The following is a 24,331-nucleotide window of genomic DNA, read 5'->3' on the forward strand; positions in this document are numbered from 1 at the left end:
TCAATCCATCATCAGTAGAATAGTTCTATTGATAGTTAGACTTCCTGGGTATCAAGATCTGTTCTAGTACTTTATGGCATAATGATTCTTCCCCAACCTAGAAGTTTTCTTTCTTGGCTACCCTAGAAAACCTCCTAGATTTTTGCTTGGCTCCTAGGTGTAAAGTGGTTACACTCATTCCCTTCTCTGCTAGTTTCTATTATTCTGATACATCATCAACACTAATTTATTCAACTCCACTTGCTATAACACAGAAACCCTTCTAACTCTTCAAATCCCATTTGCCTTTCCTAATGATTGTAGGTACCTGATTGTAGAGGGAAAAGAAGGCCTGCTCTTTAAAAATGAACTGGTTTATTGTGTTTCCCTCTCTTCTAGTTTCTGCTAAAGTGCTGGGGATTAATCCTACAATTCTTGAACTTGTTAGGCTGGAAACTCTCTAGAATAAACCCTTGAATAGAAGTCTTTTCACAATCTGCTTAGGGGTCATAGAATTTGTATCTCCCAAAACAAGAGCATCAAGGTTTTGGGTTTTTTTCCCCTTCTCAATAGCTCCTGAGGGTAAATGTAGAACTCTGAAACAAAAAAGAAACTGGGCAAAACAGAACTATTTTATTTGAAGGCTGATTATAAAATAGATGTATCAAAGTAGAGAAAATAGTTTTAAAAATCAATCCCATTCACTACTATCTTCATACAAATCAGCCTTTCAGTGTTAGAGAAACCCCAGTGCTAAAGAAATATTGCAGAGGTAACTACTTACAGTACACTGTATTTTGAAAGGTTTTGTTGGTGTAGTGAAGGAAGCACATATTATGGGATCAGGGTCTTCACCATCATTCCACTGTGCAAGAATAGCCTCATGATAAATAGATACATTGGCTGCCAGCAAAGCTTCTTCAACAGCACTTTCCACCTCATAGTTGTTAATACAAGTAATGTTAGAACCGAGAGGAGGCTGTACCATGTGTATCCTATTGCCACTAATTCCAATATGTAAGAGGGTTTCAACAGTGGTGTAAATGTCAATTGTATTCCCATAGATGATGACATTCCCTAGGAAAAAAAGGGGGGAAATCCAAGACATACAATAAAAACCTTATTAGTGTAACTCAAATGATAATAATACAGAATTGCTCTCTTTGACCCTCTTATTTCTCTGATGCTCTGAAGCAAACAATGTTACCTAGCAACAGGGACTAAGATAATTTAGTGAAGAGTCTGTATAAAACATCTCACAAAGTAGACAAGTACTTTTAACACAGAAGTAGGACATTCATTTATGTTCCAATAATTTAAAATTTTAAAATTATTCTGCTGGAAACTCTCTAGAATAAAAACCTTTTATCTTGTTTTATTTTCATTTGCTGCTCTTACTAGACAAATAGAATCATTAAAGTTACAGCATACAGATTTCTCCTACAAAATACAAAAACAATAGTTCAAAATGTGATTCACATAAGTATCGAACAAGCTACACATGGTAATATTGATTTTTAGTTTACAAAAAAAATGATTAAGGAAAAGATACTTTGGAACAGAGACCTTGAATGTTCCATTTATTCAGTGGAAGATTTCATAGATATTTAAATTCGGGCTGTAGGAATGTAAAGGTTTAAGATATAAATAACAAAATGAGTAAAATGTGTTCTAGGTGCATTATTTTGGATGAAGAATAAAATATCCCTAAAAAGATTTTAAGGTTTACAACTCTGGTTTCCCTATGAAATTTTTTGAAAATGCTAAAGGAGTGCTAAGTGAAATTTAATTATTTTCATCAAAAGAAAATTAAATTATGATGTTTGGGAGAGGCGAATATGTAGCTTCGTAATAAAGAAGCAGGACAGGTTCTCATTCCAGGTTAAGTTGTAGCACTCTCACTTTTCAGCCAATATACCTTTTTAACTTTTCTACCCATCCACCTGTTTGTAAAATGGTAATGTTAGCAATTTCCAAAGCCCAGATAAATAGTTGATGTCTACATTCAGTCAGTCTGGTTTGATAAATTATTCAAGCAAGCTGTTGTAAGGTGCAAGGGTCCCTCCTGCTTTAGTAGGGACCTAAAAAAGAGTCAGAACTCTTAACAGCTAACAGCTGCAGGCTCCTCCATGAAATATGAGTGAAGACCATTGCCATTTCTTGATCTTCCCTGCCATCTGTCCTCTCTCTGGAAGGCAAGAGCACGAATGTATTTTATGCAACAAACTGCAGTCATGTCCATCCACTGAAGAAATGTCCCTATTGAAAGCTGATTGTGATTTATGGTACTATTGGCCATGAATACTTATCCTTGAAGACTTTTTGTGAGCCTTCTGGTGGGGTAGATGGGTATGCTAAATATAAAAACAATTTAAATTATACATGTTGTAATTTAGGAAAATGAAATCAACCATCCGTGCACTGGTTTTCTAGTATTTGATGTCAATAGTTGGACTTGTAGATACACAGACTTTTCTCCTTTCCTTTCATTCTATAGTTACTTTGATAGATTTTTATATTGATAGGAACTCATTATCATGACACCATCTTTGTTCACATATTCTAATGAAATATAGCTTAATGAGAATACTATTGAAAGATTGTGAGAGATAATTCCCTTGGGCTGGAAATGGCAAGCATTTTGTTTAAATTATAGTGGTATTTAGTCACTCTTCAATTATAAATCCTGGCCAAACAAAATTTTTAGCTAATCAGGTAGAAAAGATTCAACATTCTCGGAAAACTTTTATTTAATCTTTCAAACTACACGTCAAAGTTTGAGTTAAATCAAAATAAGGTTTTTAGTCCCATAAATGCAGAATTTTATAATGTACACTTTAAATCTGAGGTTTTATTATATGCTTTTGGAATAGCAGGCAATGTAATATTGTTGGTGTTTGAGAAGCATTTATTTTACAGTAAGAAATACTGATAGCAATTAAGTAGTAAGTGATAAGGATGAATTTTTATCTCAAAAGGCAATAACTATCACAAAACTCAACTACTTTATACATATATTTTTTAAAATATGGCTTTGGGGATGGTACTTAAGTTTCCATTGAAACAATTTTTTCCCTTTTTTCATGCACATGCAAATGATACCATTATTATGTGTGTAATTAAATACTTATATAAATATAAATATATTAAAACATATATAATATGTATATAAAACTATATGTTGTTCCTGTCAAGGTCTCCCCTAAAAACTTATGATTCTTCACTGCACATGAAAAAAATTCTGAGTTCTCAAAGGCCAGGCCAGCAGGCTTCCTAGGCTACAAAAGACTGAGTATGACATGCACTGAAGGGCATTTGTGATTTGGGAGCTGGTTTCATCAAGCTCAGAGAGTGGGGTTGCCTACCAATTGACAAATTGGGTTCTTTTTGGACACAGAAATCCATGAAATTCCATTAAGATATGGAAAGTCTGTAACTTGTGATGGTTGAAGATAAAAGCACATATCCTTGAAATATGTCATTATGCCTCCTATAGAGTTTGCTAATAAATTATTTGTTATTAAACTAAACTGTATCTAATTTATTTAGCCAAATAATCATCCCCTCCCTCTCAAAAAGCAAACTAATGACAATGTATTATTTTTATATATTGGATTATGATCTAAAAAGTACTTTCACACATATTGTTTTGTTTGATCCTCTCTGATGTTATTAGTGTGATATTATAGAAAAGGAATCTGATTTTAAAGAAGTTATGTGATTGGGCCAAGACACAATTATCCCAGTGGCAGACCCAGGACTTGAAAAAACATATCTTTACTCCTAGGCCAGTATTTATATAGTAATGAATATTGTTTTGTCTCTTAGATAATAGAATTTTAAAGGGGTTTCATTGTATTTGAAACTGAGTAGTAGGGAAGAAAAAAGAAAGGAACAAGATCAGCCTTCTCTCTCTTCCATATGGAAGCCTTTAAGTTCTTATAAAGTCAGAAGTTTGATGTCAACTGATCCATGTTTTCTCTTTTCCAGGCTAAATATCCCAATACTGTCAACCAATTCATTTATAACATATGTAATAGAAGGAATATCTTGAACCCCTACACCCATGCAAGTTAGGTTAAATTTTGTTTACAAAATACTGAAACCATCTTTGAGACTTGATTGTCTCAGGGGACAAAAGGCACAGACTTTGACACCATATCTTGGTTACCTTGGTATAAAAGTCACAAGATGCTCCAAAGGAGCTTGATGGTCAACTCATGTGTAGGACCTTTTCTCAGTTAAATCAACTCTAGATCTCTTTACTATTTACCTTTGTTGGGGTATGTAGGTGGTGCAGTGATAGAGTCAAGCCTAGAATCAGAAAGACTGAGTTCAAATCTGGCCTCAAACACTTACTAGCTGTGTGACCCTGAGTAAATCACTTAATCCTATTTTCTTCAGTCATCTGTAAAATCAGCTAGAGAAGGAAATGGCAAACCACTCCAATGTCTTTGCCAAGAAAATTCAAATGGAATACCACTGAAATGACTGAAATAAAAATATGTGTTGAATATACTTCTATAACTATGTAAATCTCTTTTTGTTAACTGTTGAATGATTAACAAGTGTTGCATTTATGCCAATATTAAATAGGCCCTCTATGTAAAAGTATAGGCTCTTTTCTCATAATTATTTTGTTATCCTTCTATGGACATTCTCCAGTTTGCCATGGCCTTTCTAAAATGTGGCAGTATGAAAATACAATACTGTAGAGTAGACTATGGGCAGATAGTGGAACAGAAGATAAGATTGCTCACTTGGAATCAGATAGATTATTTTTATGGCCTCAGACACTTAGTACCTGTGTGCTAGTCACTTTAACCCTGTTTTGTTTGCCTCAGTTTCTCATCTAGAGAATGAGCTAGAGAAGGAAATGATGAAACACTCCAGTTTGTATGTCTGCCAAGAAAACCCCAAATGGGCTCACAGATAGATGATTTTTAACAACAGAGCAGAATATAGCAGATCACAAACCTCCTTTTGTACAGTGTCTACTAATTCAGCCCAAGATCACATTAGACTTTTTTCAGCTCTGTTACCACTGTTGTCTTAGAGAGTTCTTACTTAAAATTATTATGTAACCATGTCTGTATTTGAACAGTTGATACTATCATAAATCTTATCATAGGATCATAGCTTTAGAGTTAGAGATCAGCACTTCTGACCCTTTAATTTTACAGATAAAGAAACTGAAACCAGAAGAGGTTGTCCTTTGTCCAGGATCATTCTCCTAAGCAAGCATTTGAGGTGGGATTTAATGCAGATCTTTCTCCAAGTCCAGTGATAGAGATGATATACAGAGGAAAATCTTAAATATTTTCTATGAATAGTGTGACAATACACTCTGTATCAACATCAGCCTTTCTTCTTCACCTTCCCCTCAGAGGAATGGATCAATTATAATGCTACCTTCAGCAATTTCTGGCACACCAGGCCATGTATGTAAGCCTATGTGTATTTAAGTCTATGATACTAATATCTCTCTGAATATATTTCTTTGACTTTTCCAAGCTCAATTTACTTGAATGTATAGAAACAACAAATTCCTGACTTTAGTACTACTAATTGGACTGCTTTTTTAGACTATGAGATGATATACAAGTAGTATATTTTTTGTTAGTTTTATTTTTTTTTGCAAGGCAGTGGAGTTAAGTGACATGTAAGTGTCTGAGGTTAGATTTGAACTCAGGTCCACGTGACTTCAGGGCCAGTACTCTATCCACTGCACCACCAAGGTGCCCCCAGATAGTAACTTCTTAAATAGTACATTGGTCACAGATAACTAGAGTACCACAGGGAAATTTTCAGTAATTGGCAATAGAATCCAACCTCAGCAGTCTTCAAAGAAGATTAATTTATGTTGCTTCTTATTGGAAATAAATGATCTACTACTAAGATTACAAATCTAAATTTAAATTTGTACTTAAAGAGAAATTGGTAAAAGTGGCCAAAATTTTAAATTGGCTAGAAGGAAACTGAATTCAGTGCTTTTCTCACTTCTCAACAATAGTGATCTTTGAAAAAGCTACAAAGGTGCTTCTAAAAGGGTCAAGTAATAAAAAGGGGCTTCATTTTTGGCAGCCCAGCTGGGAAGAAAGAGACTGAGATTGATTACTCGAGTCAATACCTTTGAGAGCAAAGTCAATTCCACACTTCAGATTAAAAAAGCATTTAAGAGTTGTCCTTTTAATGGCTTAAATAAATGGAATAGAAATCTTTGCCTTTATAGATAAATTTTAGACAGGGGAAGACAAAAATGAATGTGCTAGAGACTTTGATTTGGTCCACTAAAATAGTACAAGTTGCACAGAAATATGTCCAATCAAATCAGACACCTGATCCCAGTGGCTCTTCAACTTGTTTGTCAGAAAACAATGCCAGTTTTATGGTCTTGGTTTACTGGAGGGATTAGTTAAAAAATTATTAAAGGAGAAAGCAGAGCCCACCTTTCACAGATGAGATAATTTTAGGACATTCATTTATAAAAATGGGAAAGGAAAATTGCCAGAATTATTTTAGATCTAACACCCTTTTAAATTCACATAATGAAATGTGGAGCTTTGTATAAAAATTTTAGAATCAGAGATGTGTCCTGTGAAATAGAACATTCATTTATGATTACTATCATTAAATGCTAAAAAGGCATTTTATTGCACTGAACTGAATGTTTTAATTTCATTTACTTCACATTATTCTTTGACACTAAGTTTCATTATCTTTCTCAGTACTGTAGGGGATGAAATTTTGATGAATAGTTTCATAAAAAAAAGCTTTGACAGGGAAAGGGTTTTCTAATATTACTTTTGCCATTGATTTAGTCCTTGGTGTGAAAAATACATTCAGAATTACGTACAAAGAAACTGGGAAAGATAATTTAAAGTTGTCTTTGTATTATAAAGCCAGAGAAACAAAATTATATTCTCTATTTGGAAATTCATAATGGTGGTGCAGGAGATAGAAAACTGGGCCTGGATCAGGAAGAATTCAGTTCAAATATGACCTCAGACACTTACTAGCTGGGTGACCTGGTCAAGTCATTTAACCTCCGTTTACTTCAGTTTCCTTAACTGTAAAATGGAGATCATGGTAGCATCTTTTTTGCAAGGTTGTTTGTGAGGATTGGATGAGATGATATTTGTAAAAATTATTCTAGTTGCAGAGCAACTAGAACAAAGGAAATTTTACATAAATGCTTATTCCCCTTTTCTTCCTTTCTATTCACCATTGTACAATACTATTGTACAATAGATCATATAATATTTTTTCTTATTTCAGAACATAATTTCATGACTTTCAGATATAAGAACAGTAGTGTAATTGGAAAAGAATGAAGACTACAGGGAGAGTTTGAATCTGAGTTCAAATCTCAACTTTGATGCTTTATTGATCTAATTTCCATAGACCTAGTATTCTCACTTGAGAAATAGGAAGATTGCACTAGATAGCCTCTGGGGTTCCTTCCTTCTGTAAATTTATGATCCTATGAATTAAAATTTTTGTTTTTAAAGTTCAATACATATTTACTAAGCCCCTTCTATTCTATGTATTGTGCTATATATAGTGATGTTGGAGAGATTTAAAAAAATGGTAGTGCTTCCTGCTTGAGGTAGGAGGGATGACATATGTATGCAAATCTCAAAAAATTAAACTATAAGTTAGAATATTCAATAAATGTTGTTCAGTATAGAACAACAGTATTGAAATAGAAATCAGAGGACCTGGGTTCAAATGCTGATTCAGTCACTTATTACTTTGTGTGACTGTTCAGTCTTCATTTTCAAAGAGGACCAATGACATCATGGGGTGATGCCTTGACTTGTGTGTGAATTGGATTTAAGTGAAGCAGAGTTGCATGAAGTCATCAGCCTCCCTCTCTCTTCCAGTATCACCAAAGTCCAGTGGCAAGATAAAAGTCAAGATAACTAGTGATGACCTGGGAAGCAGTGGATGGCCATGGTGTCTTTGAAGTCTGACCAAGTTTTAAACACTCTACCTTCCAGGCCACTAGGTCAAATTGTCTCATTCACTTGAAGTCTCTACATGCTTGGGTAGACACCCCCCCCCAAGACAATCTCAAAGGAAGGTCCCTTGCAAAAAGTGACACTTGAGCTAAATCTGGAAGGATACCAGGGAAGCCTGGAGGCAGGGGTGAAGAGGGAGAGCATTACAGGCATGATAGCTAGCAAAAATGCATAGTGTGGAAATAGAATATCACATTGAAGGGCAGGGAGAGTGGTTATGGATTAAAGAGTTCTTGAAGAAGAGTAAAGCATTAAGAATACTGGAAAAACACAAAGGGGGGTCAGGTTGTGGAGAACTTTTAAGTGTGAAATAGAAGATTTTCTACTTGATTTTAGAGAGATAGGAAGGATTTATCTAGATACATCATGAATATTAGGGATGTGATATTTTTTTTCAAAAGCCATTTACAGTTTGGATTTAGATGAATTTAATGGAATCTTGTCATTCCATCTTCTCCTGTATCTTACTAGCAATCCTGTTCTTCATTCTCAGTATTACTGCCATTCCCTCTACCACCCTAGTTTCCTAACAAGATTACACTCTCCTTCCTTACCTACTTTGATCCCCTGATAAATTAATTCATTACTAATTACTTTATATTACTACTTTATTTACTGATTCAGTAGGACAAAATGAACCTGAAATACAAGATTTAAGAACCAAGATAAGCTAGGGGTGAACAAGCAGGAGAAATACCAACATCTTATGTGTCAGTGAACTTAAATGGACAGAATTTAATTTAGATGATCACTACATTTACTATTTGGATAGTAAAAGAAAATAAGAGTAGCCCTCATACTCAATAAAATGGTTTCAAAGTAGTATTAGGATATAATCTAAAAAATGACAGAATGATACCTGATTAAATATAAGGCAAGTTCAGTATCACAGTCATACAAATCTATGGTGCAACCAACCTCTGATGCCAGAGAGGTCAAATTTGATCAGTTCTATGAAGACTTTAAATATCTTCTAAAAATAATACCCCCCCAAAAAAGATGTCACATTCATCAGAGAGGATTAGAATGCTAAAGTCAAAAACAAAAAGATAACTGGGGTAACAGGCAAGTTTGGCCTTAGAGTACAAAATGAAGCAGGGCAGAGACTTAATAAAGTTTTTGTCATAATAACTTGCTGGTCATGACAAGCACTCTTTTCCATATCCTAAAAGCCAAAAGTGGAGAAATTCTACACTGGCAGTGAAAATAAGACCTTGAGCTGACTGTGGTTCAGATCCTAATAAGTGGGATTGATGATTTAGGGGATTAGATCTGGTGGAGAAACTAACAAAAGAACTATAAAAAGAGGTTCACAACAAAAGTCAGCAACAAAAAAATTCCAAAGAAAAAGAAATGTAAGAAAGCATTTCTGATGAGGCTTTACAAAAAAAGCTGAGAAAAGAAAGGGAAAGGAGAAAGGGGAAGATTTATCCAACTCAAGCAGAATTCCAGAGAATAGCAAAAAAAGAGAAAGTTTTCTTAAATGAGCAATGCCAAAAATTAAAAGATAACAGTAGAAGAGGAAAGACAAGGGATATCTTCAAGAAAATTGGGGATATCAAGGGCATATTTCATGCAAAATAGACATGATAATAAAAAATGGTAGGGACTAAACAAACAGAAGAGATAAAGAAGAGGTAGTAAGAATACACAGAAGAACTATACAAGAAAGATCATAACATCATCAATAACCATATGAGGTGATTACTGATCTTATGTCAGACATCCTGGAGAATGAAGTCAAGTAGAAGTATTGCTAATAAAGGTAGCAGAGGTGATGGAGTTCCAGCAAAGCTATTTGAAATCCTAGCAGATGATGCTGTTTAACTGCTGCTCTTAATATGCCAGAAAATATGGAACATACAACAGTGGCCACTGGATTGGAAAAAAATCAATCTATCTCTATCCTAAGAAGGGCAATACAAATGAATGTTCAAATCCAAACAATTTCACTCATTTCATTTCATAGACCAGTAAAGCCGTGCTTAAGATTCGGCAAGCTGGGTATCACCAATAAGGGAACTGGGAATTGCTAGGTCAGTATAATTTTCAAAGAGGCATGGGAATTAGAAATCAGATTGCCAACATTTACTAGATTATGAAGAAAGCATAGGACTTTCAGAAAAAAAAACCCACTACTGAGTACACACTAAAGCCTTTGACTGGGTGGATCATAAATTGTGGCAAGTACTCAGAGATAGGAGTACCAGATCATCATTTTACTTGTCTCCTAAGGAACCAGTACGTGGGCTAAGAAGCAACATTTAAACCAGACATAGAACAATTGATTACTTTAAGATTGGGAAAGGACTATGACAAGGCTCTGTGTTGTCACCTTATTTAACTTTTATGCAGAGTGCCAGGTTACACAAATCAAAAATCAGAATTAAGGTTACCAGGAGAAATATAAACAATCCCAGATATGTAGATGATACCATTCTGATGGCAGAAAATCAAGAAGAAAAGCCTATTGATAAGGATGGAAGAGGAGAATATAAAAGTTTAGGTTGAAGCTTAACATTAAAAAAAAAACCCAACTAAGATCATAATAACTGGTCCCATCACTTCCAGGCAAATAAGAGGAAAAAGAAATGGAATCAGTGTCAGATTTTATATTCTTGAACTCAAAGTTCCTGCAGATGGTTACTGCAATTATGAATTGAAAAGGTATTTGCTCTATGGAAGGAAAGCTATGGAAAATCTGAACTAAAAAGGCATACTAAAAAGCAGAGACCTCACATTGTGGACAAAGGTTCATATAGTCAAAAGTGCGGTTTTTCCCATTAGCAATGTGTGGTTGTTAGAGTTGAACTATAAGGAAAGCTGAGTGTCACAAAATTGACGCTTTCAAATTATAGTGCTGGAGAAGACTTTTTGAAAGTATCCTGGAGAGCAAAGACATCAGATCAGAAAATATTTAAAGAAATTAATTCAGACTATCTACTGGAAGGTCAACTACTGAATCTGAATTTGACCATATAATGGGAAGACAGGACCCATTAAATATTGGGAAAGATTGAAGATAAAAGAAAAAGGGGACAGCAGAGTATGAGATGGATAGATAGGGTCAAGGAAGCAATGAACATACACTTTGACAGACTTTGGCAGATAGTAGAGTATAGAAGAGCCCGGCATGCTATGATGCATGGGATCACAACTGAATGACTAAACAAAAAAGGACAAGTATACAAGGATTTCTATATGAGAGCTCAGTTGAGGTGAGACAGCATAGATTTAAACTGGACCCAGTCACAAGACTATTTTGACTTCCTTCAGTAATATCAGGCTCCAATATTTTTGTTGAAGGACTGACAGATGGCCTGAGGCCTGAAAGACTCAAGAGGAGAGCTGATCATTAAGTCAAGACTAAGTAGGAGAGGAAGAGAAGTTAGAACAGGGACATTTGATGAGGGCTTAGTTCTGCCTCACCTGCCAACCCCTCACCACATATCCTTGAGTTAGAAGAGAAAAAATGATTTGAGAGACAAAGGAGGAATAGAGGAATCACTGAGGGTGAAGAACAGGTTCAAGAAGAAAGAATGGGAAAGACAGACATTTATAAAGATATAATATCTAGCTCAATGTGTACCTACTAATTTAATAATTTTTTGTCCTTCATTCTTGAAGAGGACCATGACATCAGGGTGATGATGTCATGATATGCACATGAACTAGATTTGAGTGAAGGGGTGCTGTGCTAAGTAACCAGCTTCATTTTCTCCTCCAGAACTTTGCTAAGATCTTTAAATCCTGTTTGGCACTCACTTCCTTGAAAAAATCAATTTATTTTTGTGGGTCTCATTTTCCTCCTTTATAAAATGAAAAAGTAGGACCATATAGTTTCTGGCTCTAATCTTAATAACACATGAACTTAATGCACATTTAAGAGCTTAGTTATTTAGAATATTATTGAATATTAATTTGCCTTGCAAATAGTTATATTGGTTTTTTCCTATTCCAAATTTCTAGAAATAATCTAACTGCCCAATACTTTGAATAAGCATCTTCACAAACCTTAACTTTAAAGAACTGGCATTTTGGAACAACAACTTAATAACTTAATATTGTAAACTTAAAAACTCTTTGATGTTCACAAGTTAATGAATCTCCTTTTTATTTTTTTAGGTTGAAAGTTAAGATTTATTTGACCTTAGCATGACCCGTTTCATTATACTTTTAAAAAAGAATAAAAAGAATATATTAGACATAGTAACAAAGGCTTTGCTTGATGATTCATGCACTGGAATTTTAATGTTATACTTTTCCTTCAAATATGCTTTAATAAGGCAGTAAACTGTATTTAGCTAAAGATGAAAATAATTGATCCATTTCAAGCCATTAAAGCAGTTTCATTTTTTCACCTTATTCCCCATCCAATTTTTTCATTTTCATAGAAAATAAAGAGCTAATAGCAGGTGAATTTCAATTATAGTGATAAAATGTTGCAATGCTGGTGAATTTTATCAGAAAAACTCCAAGATGAACTGTGTAGTATATATATATATATATATATATATATATATATATATATATATATATATATATGTGTGTGTGTGTGTGTGTGTGTACCTATATTTACATGTATATATATGTACATAGTATAGTATAGTATATATTATTTTTGGAAATATTTAAAATAGTAACTTGGGCTATCTTCAACATACAGGGCTGTCATTCAAATAGTTTAATCTTTCCTCCTTCCTTCCAGCTCCCCTATGTTGATTTTCCTCATCAAATCTAAATTCTTTGATAATGAAGACTATCTTGTTGGCTTATATTTCTTTTTTAATAACATATTTCTATGCTGATAACTTAATAAATTCTTTATTCATCTATTTATCACTGATAATGCAACAATCTCTTGATCATTTCTATCTCTTTACTATCTATCCCTCATCTTTTTAATTGCCACCTATCTTTCCATTAATAATTTCTCTTGATCATCTGTCATTCATTTATCATCTATCACTTTCTATATCTATTGTAATCTATCATCTATCAAGCTCTATCATCTAATATCTATCTAGCTAATGTACTTCAACTTTGTACCTTTGGAAAATATTTCATTGCTATCTGTTTATTCTACCACAAAGCAACAGTTGTTTTTTATGAGATAAGCCATAGAGCAGATGATGGAGAGAAATTGTGTCTTTACACATTCATAGCATAGGGATTGAGGATTATCCTATCATATCATCCAAATAAGGAATTCCTGGCATATAGTCAATATGGCAACTCCTTATATGTAGTTTTTAATTGGTAGAAAATGGAGTCTGTGAGGAGATTGGCAGTTTCTATCTTATCTTTGAAGTTATTCAGAGAATAAGAGAGTGCTTGGATAGATGTAGATAAATTCAGATAGGAGATAAAGGTCCAGAAATTGCCAATTAAAAAAAAATCAATGTATTTAGAAAAGGATAGAATGATATTGAGGGAAAAAAAGAAAGAACAATAATGAAAAATATCTACTCAAAAGAAGGTATTTATTGGGTTTTATTAAACTGACTTGAGGAGAAGGCTGGAATTGAGAGGTTTGACCATAGAAGAATTCAGTAGATACATTGCTTTTTGTTTTTTAAACACTCTGATAATGCTAAATATAGTTTTGACCGGTCTTTTTAAATGCTTCAATCAGCTGTGGATCCTTAAATCTTATTAATGGCTTGGGCATAGAACCAGAAGCATGCATAGAGACAATGATTTTTTTTTTCCTGGAAAACTTTTTTATCGTGGGTGAAGAGGCAGGGCAGCTGGACAGTTTAGATGATTCCAATCTTGTTGGCAACATCTAAAGCATCATAGTCTGGAGCAAGCCGGACATAGGCTTTCTTCTCTCCATAAGGCCAGATCAGTGTGTTGACCTTGGCCACATCAATGTCATACAGCTTCTTTACGGCCTGCTTGATTTGGTGCTTGTTGGCCTTGATGTCCACAATGAAGACCAGGGTGTTGTTATCCTCAATCTTTTTCATAGAAGACTCGGTGGTCAGGGGGATCTTAATGATGGCATAGTGATCAAGCTTGTTTCTCCAAGGGGCACTTTTCCAAGGGTATTTTGGTTGCTTTTGAAGCCTTAGTGTCTTGGGTCTCTGGAAGGTGGGCGAGGTTCAGATCTTCTTGTGGATGTGGATGCCCTTCAATACTGCCTTCTTGGCCTTCAAGGCCTTGGCCTTCAAGGCCTTGGCCTTGGCTTCTGTCTTGGGACTTCCTTCTTGGCCTTTGGCTCCATCTTGGGGGAAAGGCTCTCCAATGAATTATTTTTTAAATGCAGCTAATGGGGCAGCTAGGTGGCGCAGTAGATAAAGCACCGGCCCTGGAGTCAGGAGTACCTGGGTTCAAATCCGGTCTCAGACATTTAATAATTACCTAGCTGTGTGGCCTTGGGCAAGCCACTTAACCCCGTTTGCCTTGCAAAAACCTAAAAAAAAAATGCAGCTAAACATTCTACCGGATCAGAACAAAAGTGCTCAACAAAAAACCCTTTGAATTTCTACTGCCATGTCACTATCATCACCCTTATCTCCCCCACAAGTATTGTTTTCCCTGTTTCCACTCTCTAAAAAAAAAAATCCATCCCGCATACTACTGTGAGGTCAATCTTTTTAAAACTACCCTTTGCTCATATTGCTCCTATGCTCAAACTACTTCAATAGCTTGTTTGTGAAATAAAGATCATACTCCTTAGCATGGCAGCTCCTACACCAGTTCAGTCACATCCTTAAATTCTCTCTTTCAGCAATCTGATGTTCCAGCCAAAGTGATCTGCTCATTTATACCATCTTCATTATTTCTTCCATGTTTTACTTCCAATATTTCCCCTGTCTGTAGTATCCTTTCTCTTCACCTATCCATCCAAATTCTAGTCAGCCCAAACTAGTTTCTTCTACTTCCCCTGGAAAATCTTAATAAAAACCCAGATCCACAGCACCTCTTCCTCATATGACTGACTTTCTATAGCACTTATGGTCTAAAACACTCTTTAATAATCACACTATATATATGAATATATATGTGTACATGGATACATATAGACATATAAATATAAAGAGAGAGAGAGAGAGAGAGAGAGACAAAGACAGTAAGACAGAGAGAACCTTCAAAGACAATGTCAATTAATTGGTAATTCAGAACTGTGACACAGTGAACATATAGTAAGCACTCCACAAATTATTATTCAGGAGAAGAAGGAGGAAGATTTAAGATCTTAGGAGAGAATGTATACCACAAAGAAGCATTTAAAATACTAATTGTTTCATTCCAAAATTTTCTTTGTTTTTAATTTCATTGGTCATTTGAATTTCAGGTAAAATGCTTTACAGATGACAAAACTAGTACACTAAATAAGCTATGAAGTCATGTGCAGTGTATCAAATCATATTATTTCAATAGCATATAATATTTAGACATTTCTAAAAGCTATAAATTACAGTCTTCTTTTCATAATGATATAGAAAGATCATTTATAATTCAAGAATCAAAGAGATAGACTGACACCTGACAGTGCAATATTTTGATAGTATAGAGCAAATCTCACAAGAAATCAAAGGAACTGGATGGTTCAGTATGCATATAGAGGACACTCTTTCTCATACTTATCTTCTACTTTATAATTCCCTCATATTCCAAGGCAATGGCAGAAAGTGTAGGGGTTCAGAGGACCAAGTAAGAACTCAGAATGCAAATTTTGTTTCCAGTTCACTCCTGGATTCCCTTTGTTTCTCTTCTTTTCTTGAAGAGAAACAGTCTATGCAGTTGAGATCCTTAGATAGGCATACTAAAGTTCTTGGGAAACAGGAACTTTCTGGAACTCACAGATTAATGGGAAATGAGGGTAGACATCCCCTTATAGGAGTTTGTCTGTGAAAGGGGAAAAAAGATAAGAGGATGGTAATTTGAGGGAATGGAAGAGAAAAAAGAAGGCTCTTTTTTTTGAAGGGATATATGTGGATATGTTTGTTGATATTAGAGAGTGAACAAGTAGATAAGAAGAGAATAGAGATGAAAGAAAAGGAATCAATGATGGGAGAAAAATCAAAGGATTCTAGATTTTGAGCTGAGAGGCACTTTAGAGGCTACCTAGCCTATTTTACAGTTGAGGAAATTGAGTCCCAGAGACAATGAGCAATTTGCTCAGAGTCAGGCAATAATTGACAAAGGCAGGATTTCTCTGACTAGAACCAGAGGTCATGATATAGTAGACAAAGTACTGGATTTGGAGTCAGAGAGTCCTATCTTTAACATTCACACAGATGCTTCCTTAAAGTGCTTTACAACTTGATTCTGCAGCCTCCTTAAATTCTATGACATCATAGCCCTTCATTCCATTTTGGCTAAACAAAGGAGTCTTAGTATTGGGTCACACACTAGATCTTCCAGTAACTGCATAGAACTGCTTGACTTCTCTCATTAGAAACTCTGTAAGTCTTCTTTCTGACAAGTATTCAAATTAATAACAACAAACCTCCCACATTTATTAAGTTCTTACTCTGTATCATAGACTTGGCAAAGTATTTGGGGATACAAATAGAAAAAAACAAGACAGACCCTGCTCTCAATAAATTCAAACTCTAATTGGGAGTGAACATACATATAAGAAAGATCATGTGCAAGACAGGTAGAAGGGTCCAGAAATTTTAACAATGCACTGTTGTGGCAGGGAAGATCCAGGCGTTCTTAGGGACAACATTAGGTCATATAACAGCACTGGGAAGCTGCTAGGCATAAAGGCAGGTCATGGTAAGATGTAGTGGTCCTCCATCTTATTCTAAGGAACAGAGTCAGTAACTTGCTCAGCCTAGTCAAACCATGTAAATAGTCAAACTTAGTTAAGATTTGAGTAAACTTGACAGAGACAGTCCCAGGAGTGGTGAGTCTTACTGCCATCTGGCTGTCCCTATCATGTATTCACAAATATAATTGAATATACATATATTTAGTACAATATATATAGTGTATGTATGTATATGCATATAAATATATTTGCTGAGAGAGAGAGAGTGGGAGAGAGAGAGAGAGAGAGAGAGAGAGAGAGAGAGAGAGAGAGGTGATGAGTCTTCCTGGCTCTATTATGTATTCACACATATACATACATGTATGTATGTATGAATGAATATAAATATATATGTATATATGCATATATATGTATATATATGTATATATATATATATATATATATATATATATATATATATATGGACGGAAGAAAAGAGGGAGGAGAGAAAAAGAAACTGAGAGACAGAGAGACAAGAGAGATCAGAGACTGAGAGAATTAGAGAGAGAGACAGAGAGACAGAGAGACAGAAGCAACTTCCTCACAAGGCATCAGTTTCTATTTCCTCATCTGTAAAATGATAAAGTTGGTTTCAGTGCTTTCAGAGTTCCTTCTAATTTTGAATCCCAAGATCAGATGCAATTTGGACATATTTTATGTACTGGTTCATTGATTTTCATACCTTTAGAGCAATTGTGATTTATAAAAATTAGATAAATATATAGAACATTCTTGAGCTTGACCTTGATAAAATTAATAACAATTTGCCCTATACTTTGTTTACAGCATTCATCCAAGTATTTGTATACTTGCAAGTCACAAGACTAGGATTAAGAGTGACTAAAATGTTCTGAAAAGCTCAAAAAAGAAAACTCAAATGAAAATGCTTTCATTTTTTTGTTGATTCCTTTTAAATTTCTCATCAAAGATAAATAGTACATTTGTATATTATTTGTGTCCATTTTATAGCACAAAAAATGGTTTACAACTTGAATATGTACATCTGCATGTGAAGGACTCTATAGATAACATGAAAGAAGAGGACAATAGATTTTGAATAGGGGGAAAAACTCCTAATTTAGACCTCCTGGGTTTTTTTTTTTAGCTCTTTTCAGCTTTAGAAAAGGAGACATATTTTTCATATAATTGCTAAACATGTTTGCTTATTAAATTATTCTTTAATTAGTTAATGATTTTAGCCAAGCTTTGCTCTTAGGATATTCATTTTGTGGCATATAATAATTATAGATAATTAAACTATCTCAAGCCTTTTTTCCCCAGCAAACATTCTGGGTGTCCAAAAATGACAACAAGTTGTAAATTAATCTGGAAAACAAAGCATGACAGATGAAAGATTTGGTTGGAATTAATTAGGCAGTAATTATATGCTGAACTAGATGAAGAATGAGACTCATTATAGAAATAAAACACTGCTCTGAAAATGTTTATAGTTATAAAAATCCTTACCTTCTGAAAGAATAAAGTTCTCATGTATCCATTTCAATGCCCTTAAGCAGTCCTCCTCATCATTGAGAGTGAAAAGATTAGAAGGGATTTTGCCAGTATATCTTTCTTTGCAGTCCTTGATCTCTCTGTTAGTCAATAGTTTAGTGATGTCAGCTCCGGTGGGACGTGGGACCTGAGGCAAATATATCAAGAAAAACAATATGCTGGGTGATGACAGAGTCATTGTAATGCAGAAGTAACACAAAGAATGGTTGGGATAGGTGTATTCCTCCAGGAGTGCCATTAATAACCCTTTATAGAAGAGGTAATTAGTGATGAATTATAAAGAGGTAGTAGGCCATAGCTCAGGAAAATTCAGTTTAGACAACATTTAGCACCTACTGTCTACAAAACTCTGTGAAACTTTGCAATGTGCAATATTTTGATATGCATATGAGGTGGAAGGAAATCAACATTTAAATAGCAAGTGCTATATCCCAAGAAGGGAGGTGCAGTTATTATCCCCCTTTTATTGTTGAGGAAACTGAGATTAAGTGACTACGTTTGGGTCAAACAGGACACCAGGTTATATAACATAGTTGCCTCTTTGGCTTGGCAACCAGAGCTGGTCCTTTCCATAAGCAACCACCCTCTACTTGACTGGTATAATTTGGAGGGAATGAGAAATGTTTCCTGTCTCCTCCATTGGCCTCCTTGACATCTGAAATTTTCATCACTGCTATCATTCCCACACCATTTCCTGAAGGCTCCCATTAAAATGCAATTATGTTACCTGGGAAGCCCAATGTAGCTAACAGATTAACAGCCATTAACATACCAGCACCAATTAGTTTATTAGCATAGCAGAGTCCAAAGGGGATGAGTCTCACTGTAGGCAAGTTTGAATGAGGGAAAAGGCATAGCTGCCTGGAAGATAAGGGCTGGGAGATACAAAAGGGATGGACCACAAAGATCAGAAAAGTACTAAAAATCCACAATTTTGTCTTTGATTGTTCTCATCTGCAGCTGCCACACATAAATTCCCAGTTCTTTGCATATATGCTCACTGCAGCTGACTGTCAAAGTCTTAGTTGCTCATAATATAGTATTAAAGTCAATTTCTTTTTTCTTAAATATTTATTCCACTGTTTACCGAATGGGCAGCTTTGATTAGATGGAAATAAGAGATCCTGGATCCAGAGCATGGTATTATTTAAAGATGACTTGTAGTATTTAAGAGGGTAACCTCCTGTCTACCATGTCAAAGTTTATTAGGTATTAGTCCTCATTTGAGTTCCCTACCTATTTGTCAAGATAAATGGGGCAATCCTGGCCAAAGTGACTACATTCTTTTACATATATGACAAATCTAAGGATACTGTAGGGAGTATGAAAAGACTGTGACTAAAAATAAAAGGTCTTTTAGAATTAAAGAAATAATTTCAGTATTCAGTGAGTTTGTTGACCACTTTGAAAAAAAGAAACTATAACATGAACATGAATTAGCTTTCTAGCTTTAGCATGCTCATATCAGTCTTCAATTCAATGAAAAGTTTGGGGGAGAGTGTAGGGTTATTTATTTCTTTTAATGCAGGATAAGCTTGACTTTCTTCTTTGATCCCAAGGACATAATGTTGCTTTCTCCTGGTTCCCACAGGCACATGAGTCTCCTATATACCCCTGTGGAATTTCTGCAGCAGCTGAACTTAGATTTGTTGGCCTCAGTTGAAGAAGCAACAATGGACTGCATCAACTCATCCTTACACAGAAAATGCAGACAAAAGCTTTTAAGATGCAGAGAGGCAAGCAAGTGAACCCAGGATAATAATGTGAAACATCTTTGCCAACTTTTCTCCCATCTTGTAAACTTTGGGGGCTATATAATCCTGCTAAGTAGAGAAGAAAAAGCACCCATTCCCGTTACCTATGATAGGACACATAAAATATGCTTGTGCAACTAAAATTCAATGAATTAGAAAAATAGTCTAAAAATTTTCTTTAAATTAAGAAAAAAAGGATTTTTGAAATGTGAAATTAAATGATTGTTTAAAACGAGTCATTCCTCGTTCTATGGAATAATTAAAATATTTGTGCAGCTACAGTTCAATGATTTAGAACAAGTCTTAAATTTTTCTTCAGATTAATAAAGAAATGTGAAATTAAACGATTGTTTAAAATGAATCATCTTTCATACCTTACCACAAAAACATATGGTTTATAAAGGTGCAATTAAAGATAAGGTTTTTCTTTCCTGCAAAATAGATCTCTATTTCTTATAAAATTGTTTGCTTTTAAAAATATGAAAAATATGTACAATATAAACATAAGTCACTGAAGTTTTGAAATTTTAATGAAACTATCATGAAAAAACATGGAAGATTGGTAGCATGGAAGAAAATGGAAATTTAGTCACATCAGATCACTTTAGTAGGTCATGCTTTAATGAACCAGAAAAAAGACCTTTCACAAAAAATTATTATAATGAAGAACAAATCGACAGCCTTTCAATTTATAAACTCTCAGTGTATTTCCCTTTCGGAGAGCGTAGTGCAGATATAGAAATCGGGGGGAAAGAACAAAATCTAATTTGAAAAATGAGTTTACTACAGTTGTTAAAATATAATAACCTTCCCCATAATCTAAACAATTCTTATGTGGTCTGGCAATCATGGAGTTCTTTTTTGGCCATTGCTATAGTATGAATAGGGAAAACTTCATTGAATGCCAAGTTTTTCATGCCTGTAGGATGGCATTTCCCACATTATTAAGGCGGACAGACAAAATTTGGCAGTAATAGTTGAAAGACGGAGTCCAAAGTAAACTATCCAGAAAGAGCTTCCTAAAACTCAAGTAATATGCAAAAGTCCCTATTTGGAGAACTGGCCATGGTGTCATACAAATGGAAATAGTAATAATAATAGTATTGTTAAGAATATGGATATTTTGTAATTATGAAACTCAAGTCATACTATCTACCACAATTAGATTGTTTTTTGGCACCAAGAGCATCTTTCTAGCCAAAATTGTTAATTAGCTAATCAAAATGGCACTATCTTTGTTCGAGATTTCTATTCAACATGATTCCCTTTAATGAGCATTTATTGTCAATTGTTTTGAAGTGTTATGATAGGAATTGGAGATACAAGGCAATAATGAAATAGTATCTGCCTTCAAGGAGCTTCCATTCTATTGGAGCTTAGGGAGAGGGAGATACAACATGTATACAGATAAATAAATACAAAGCATAACATAAAATCATACAGAGGGGTTAAAATGGTAGAAAAGCATTAAAAAAAGCAGCTAGGTGGTGAAGTGTATAGAACACCAGCCCTGGAGTTAGGAGGACCTGAGTTCAAAGGCAACTTCAGACACTTAATAATTACCTAGCTCTGTGACCTTGGGCAAGTCACCCCATTGCCTTGCAGAAACAAAAAAAATTGAGGGACCCAGAAAAACCTTGTATAGAAAATGGTCTTAAATTTTGAAGGAAGATAGAGATTTTAAAAGGCAGAAAGAAGTAAAGACAAGGTCAGGTAGGATGTGATACTGTATGCTTGAAATTCCTGCTACCAAGCAAGCTGAAGCTAGTATATTACTCATAAGATAAAATGAGTTAAAGTTAATAAGAGTTTCCTCACTCTTAAGTTCTGCACATCAGACTGGAAGAGAAGACCACTAGGTGGCCCAGGTTGGAATTAGAACAAGTCAAAATTCCTATGTAGTTGGGTGGAGGCTGTGAATGACTGCTGTTCTTTTAACCTAGTTGAGATAGAGGAGCCCCGGATGGAAAAAAAAAAAGCCAGAGTGCACTCCAGGTGTGGGGGACCACCTGTGTAAGGAAATAGCAGTAGGAGATTGAAGGTTATGCAAAGGTCAATTTGACTATAGAATAGAGGGTATTTTGAAATAAAACTGGAAAGGTAACTAGGGCCCATATTGTGATGGATTTTAAATACCAAGCAGAAGACTTTGTATTTGCATGAATTTTAAAGTCAAGAAAGTAAGACTTTGTAGGATTTGTATTGCTGATGTTTGAAAATTAACTCTTATTTTGTTTTTTCAGAATCTCGTAGTATTTGGTGGAAATGGGATCTCCTCAAGTAGCATCAGTTATTCTTTTTATGCTGGGAGTGTTCTTCCCTTGTGATATTCCTAGGGATGTCTTATATATTGGGTCTTGCTATTGAGATTCTTAAAGTCTTAAGCAAATAGAATAGCAAAGGAATTTAGTGAAGATGAACTGGTCATAAGTTTTTTTTTTAACTTCTTATATCATTTATTAAAACACTCAACCATTCTGGACACTGCAAAAAAAAAAAAACAACTAGTTGGGTCGTGTTCTTGTCTCCTGGGAGTCAGCATGCCTGTGTCCATGTGTATGAACCTCACAAGAGTCTTCAGGTACATACTTGGTGAAGTCTCTTTCTCTTTTCTCAAGTCTTCAACTCTGTCCTTCTTCATATTCTGCCAGGACATAAGGATGACTGAATTTTAACTTAATTTTTTTTGTATTTAATAAAGTGCCACATGATTAGTGAAGCCTGGGCTATTAAATGGGAGTTTCCTGACTCCCCGGTCTCTTTGTTGATTCACGTTTTAGTGCTTCTTCTTGCTTCTTCAAGTTCTTCAGCTTCTGTGCCTCCTGGAAAACCCTAATACAAAAAAGCCTTCTTAGCCATCCATCGTCGATGCACTGGCCGGTAATACAGAGGAGGAAATGTGTACTCAATGCCCAGATCTTTGCAGGTCTTCTCAAACACCTCAAAGTTGGTCTGTCGAAGTTTTTTTGAATAGCTTCTTTCTCTGGTCAATGGTCATAAGCAGGGATGGCTTGTAAGCCTTGTCCTTATGATGCTTCTGCATGTGTTCTTCATAGTTCCGGATCTTGACGGTCAGTTTTATAACTCGAGCTTCCAGGGATGTGATATCTTCTGGGTTTACTGTGATCTTGTTTAGCAACTGTTCTGTCTTTATCTTCATTTTCTCCTGGCTGGCCATTTCCAGAGACAAGAGTCTTTTCACAACATCATCTACCTTGTCGATTCCAGGGACGTTTTGATAATCTTTCAGCAGCATGGAGGAAGACAGATCATCCATCTGGCTGGTCTGGGCTGCTTTCTTGTCTGCGTAGACTCGGGCTGCCTGGATGAGGAGGCCATTCCCGGGGGGGCTCGGCACGCACGGGGCCCCCGGGGCCGTCCTGGCCGGGGCCGGGGTCGGGGCCGGGGCGGGGCCGGGGCCGGAGTCCGGCCCCACAGAAGCGCCCTGCGCGCCGCCCTCAGCATCTCGGTCCTGCCCCGCCGCCGCCGAGTCACGTGGGCCTGGTCAAAAGTTTTTAAAAGCTATTTTACTTCAGTTTCCTCATCTGTAATGAGTTTACTACTTATGAGATAATAACTATAAGGTGCTTAGCACTGGCATATAAGTGCTATATAAATGTTAGTTCTCATTATTATGACAGCATCTTTGTAATCATTTCTTCTCCTTTTGGGGGTATCTATGTCAGAATATGGGGACTCAGATTCTCTCAGATCTCTGACAATCTGGATCTCTGCCTCTGATACATATTTTAGACCACCCAACCAGACTTATTAATTTAATATACCATAACCTTAAAGATAATGGAGGGAAGGATAGGACTTGGTGAAATAATAAAATGGGAATGGAAATTCTTGCTTTGTCATTATATGTAATGGGGTTAAGCTAGAAGCATTCCCAATAAGAACAGGGATGAAACAAAGATGCCCCATTATTACCTCTATTATTCAATATTTATTAGAAACATTAGTTTTAGCAATAAGAGAAGGAAAAATAAATTGAAGGAATTAGAATAGGAAATGAAGCAACAAAATTCTCACTCTTTGCACATATGATGGTATACTTAGAGAACCCTAGAAAATCATCTTTAAAACTACTTGAAACAATTAGCAACTTTAGCAAAGTTTCAGGATATAAATCCATATAAATCATCAGTATTTCTATATATTATTGACATAGTAGCAAAAGATAATTTTCATTTAAAGTAACTGTAGGTAGCATTATATAGTTATGGGAGTCTACTTGCCAAGGCAAACTCAGAAACTATTCAGCAAGGTTTCAACTATAAAACATT

At 35.3% G+C, this 24,331-nt stretch overlaps 1 protein-coding gene, 1 long non-coding RNA gene and 1 pseudogene across 13 annotated transcripts in view; 1 reads left to right on the forward strand and 2 right to left on the reverse strand.

Moving 5' to 3' along the window:
* LOC141504393 (uncharacterized) overlaps positions 1 to 20,383 on the forward strand; it is a 70,074-nt gene extending 49,691 nt beyond the window's left edge. For 9 of the 10 annotated variants that reach the window (XR_012473344.1, XR_012473343.1, XR_012473349.1 and 6 more), the window contains one exon: positions 19,877 to 20,383. This is a non-coding gene — a long non-coding RNA (uncharacterized LOC141504393). Of the gene's footprint in view, positions 1 to 16,294; positions 16,421 to 19,876 lie in introns of those variants that run through there. The other variant, XR_012473348.1, reaches the window with a different exon arrangement.
* The window catches only part of CFAP61 (cilia and flagella associated protein 61), a 351,604-nt gene that overhangs the window by 94,307 nt on the left and 232,966 nt on the right, over positions 1 to 24,331 (reverse strand). For all 3 annotated transcript variants that reach the window (XM_074209348.1, XM_074209349.1, XM_074209347.1), the window contains 2 exons: positions 18,241 to 18,412; positions 764 to 1,056 (listed from right to left, as the gene is read on the reverse strand). In XM_074209348.1, the coding sequence (XP_074065449.1) occupies positions 764 to 1,056; positions 18,241 to 18,412 (465 nt within the window). The remainder of the gene's footprint in view (positions 1 to 763; positions 1,057 to 18,240; positions 18,413 to 24,331) is intronic.
* Positions 22,554 to 23,504, reverse strand: LOC141514699 (small ribosomal subunit protein uS15m-like; annotated as a pseudogene).

Source organism: Macrotis lagotis, chromosome 1, assembly GCF_037893015.1.
Source record: "Macrotis lagotis isolate mMagLag1 chromosome 1, bilby.v1.9.chrom.fasta, whole genome shotgun sequence".
Taxonomy (NCBI): domain Eukaryota; kingdom Metazoa; phylum Chordata; class Mammalia; order Peramelemorphia; family Peramelidae; genus Macrotis; species Macrotis lagotis.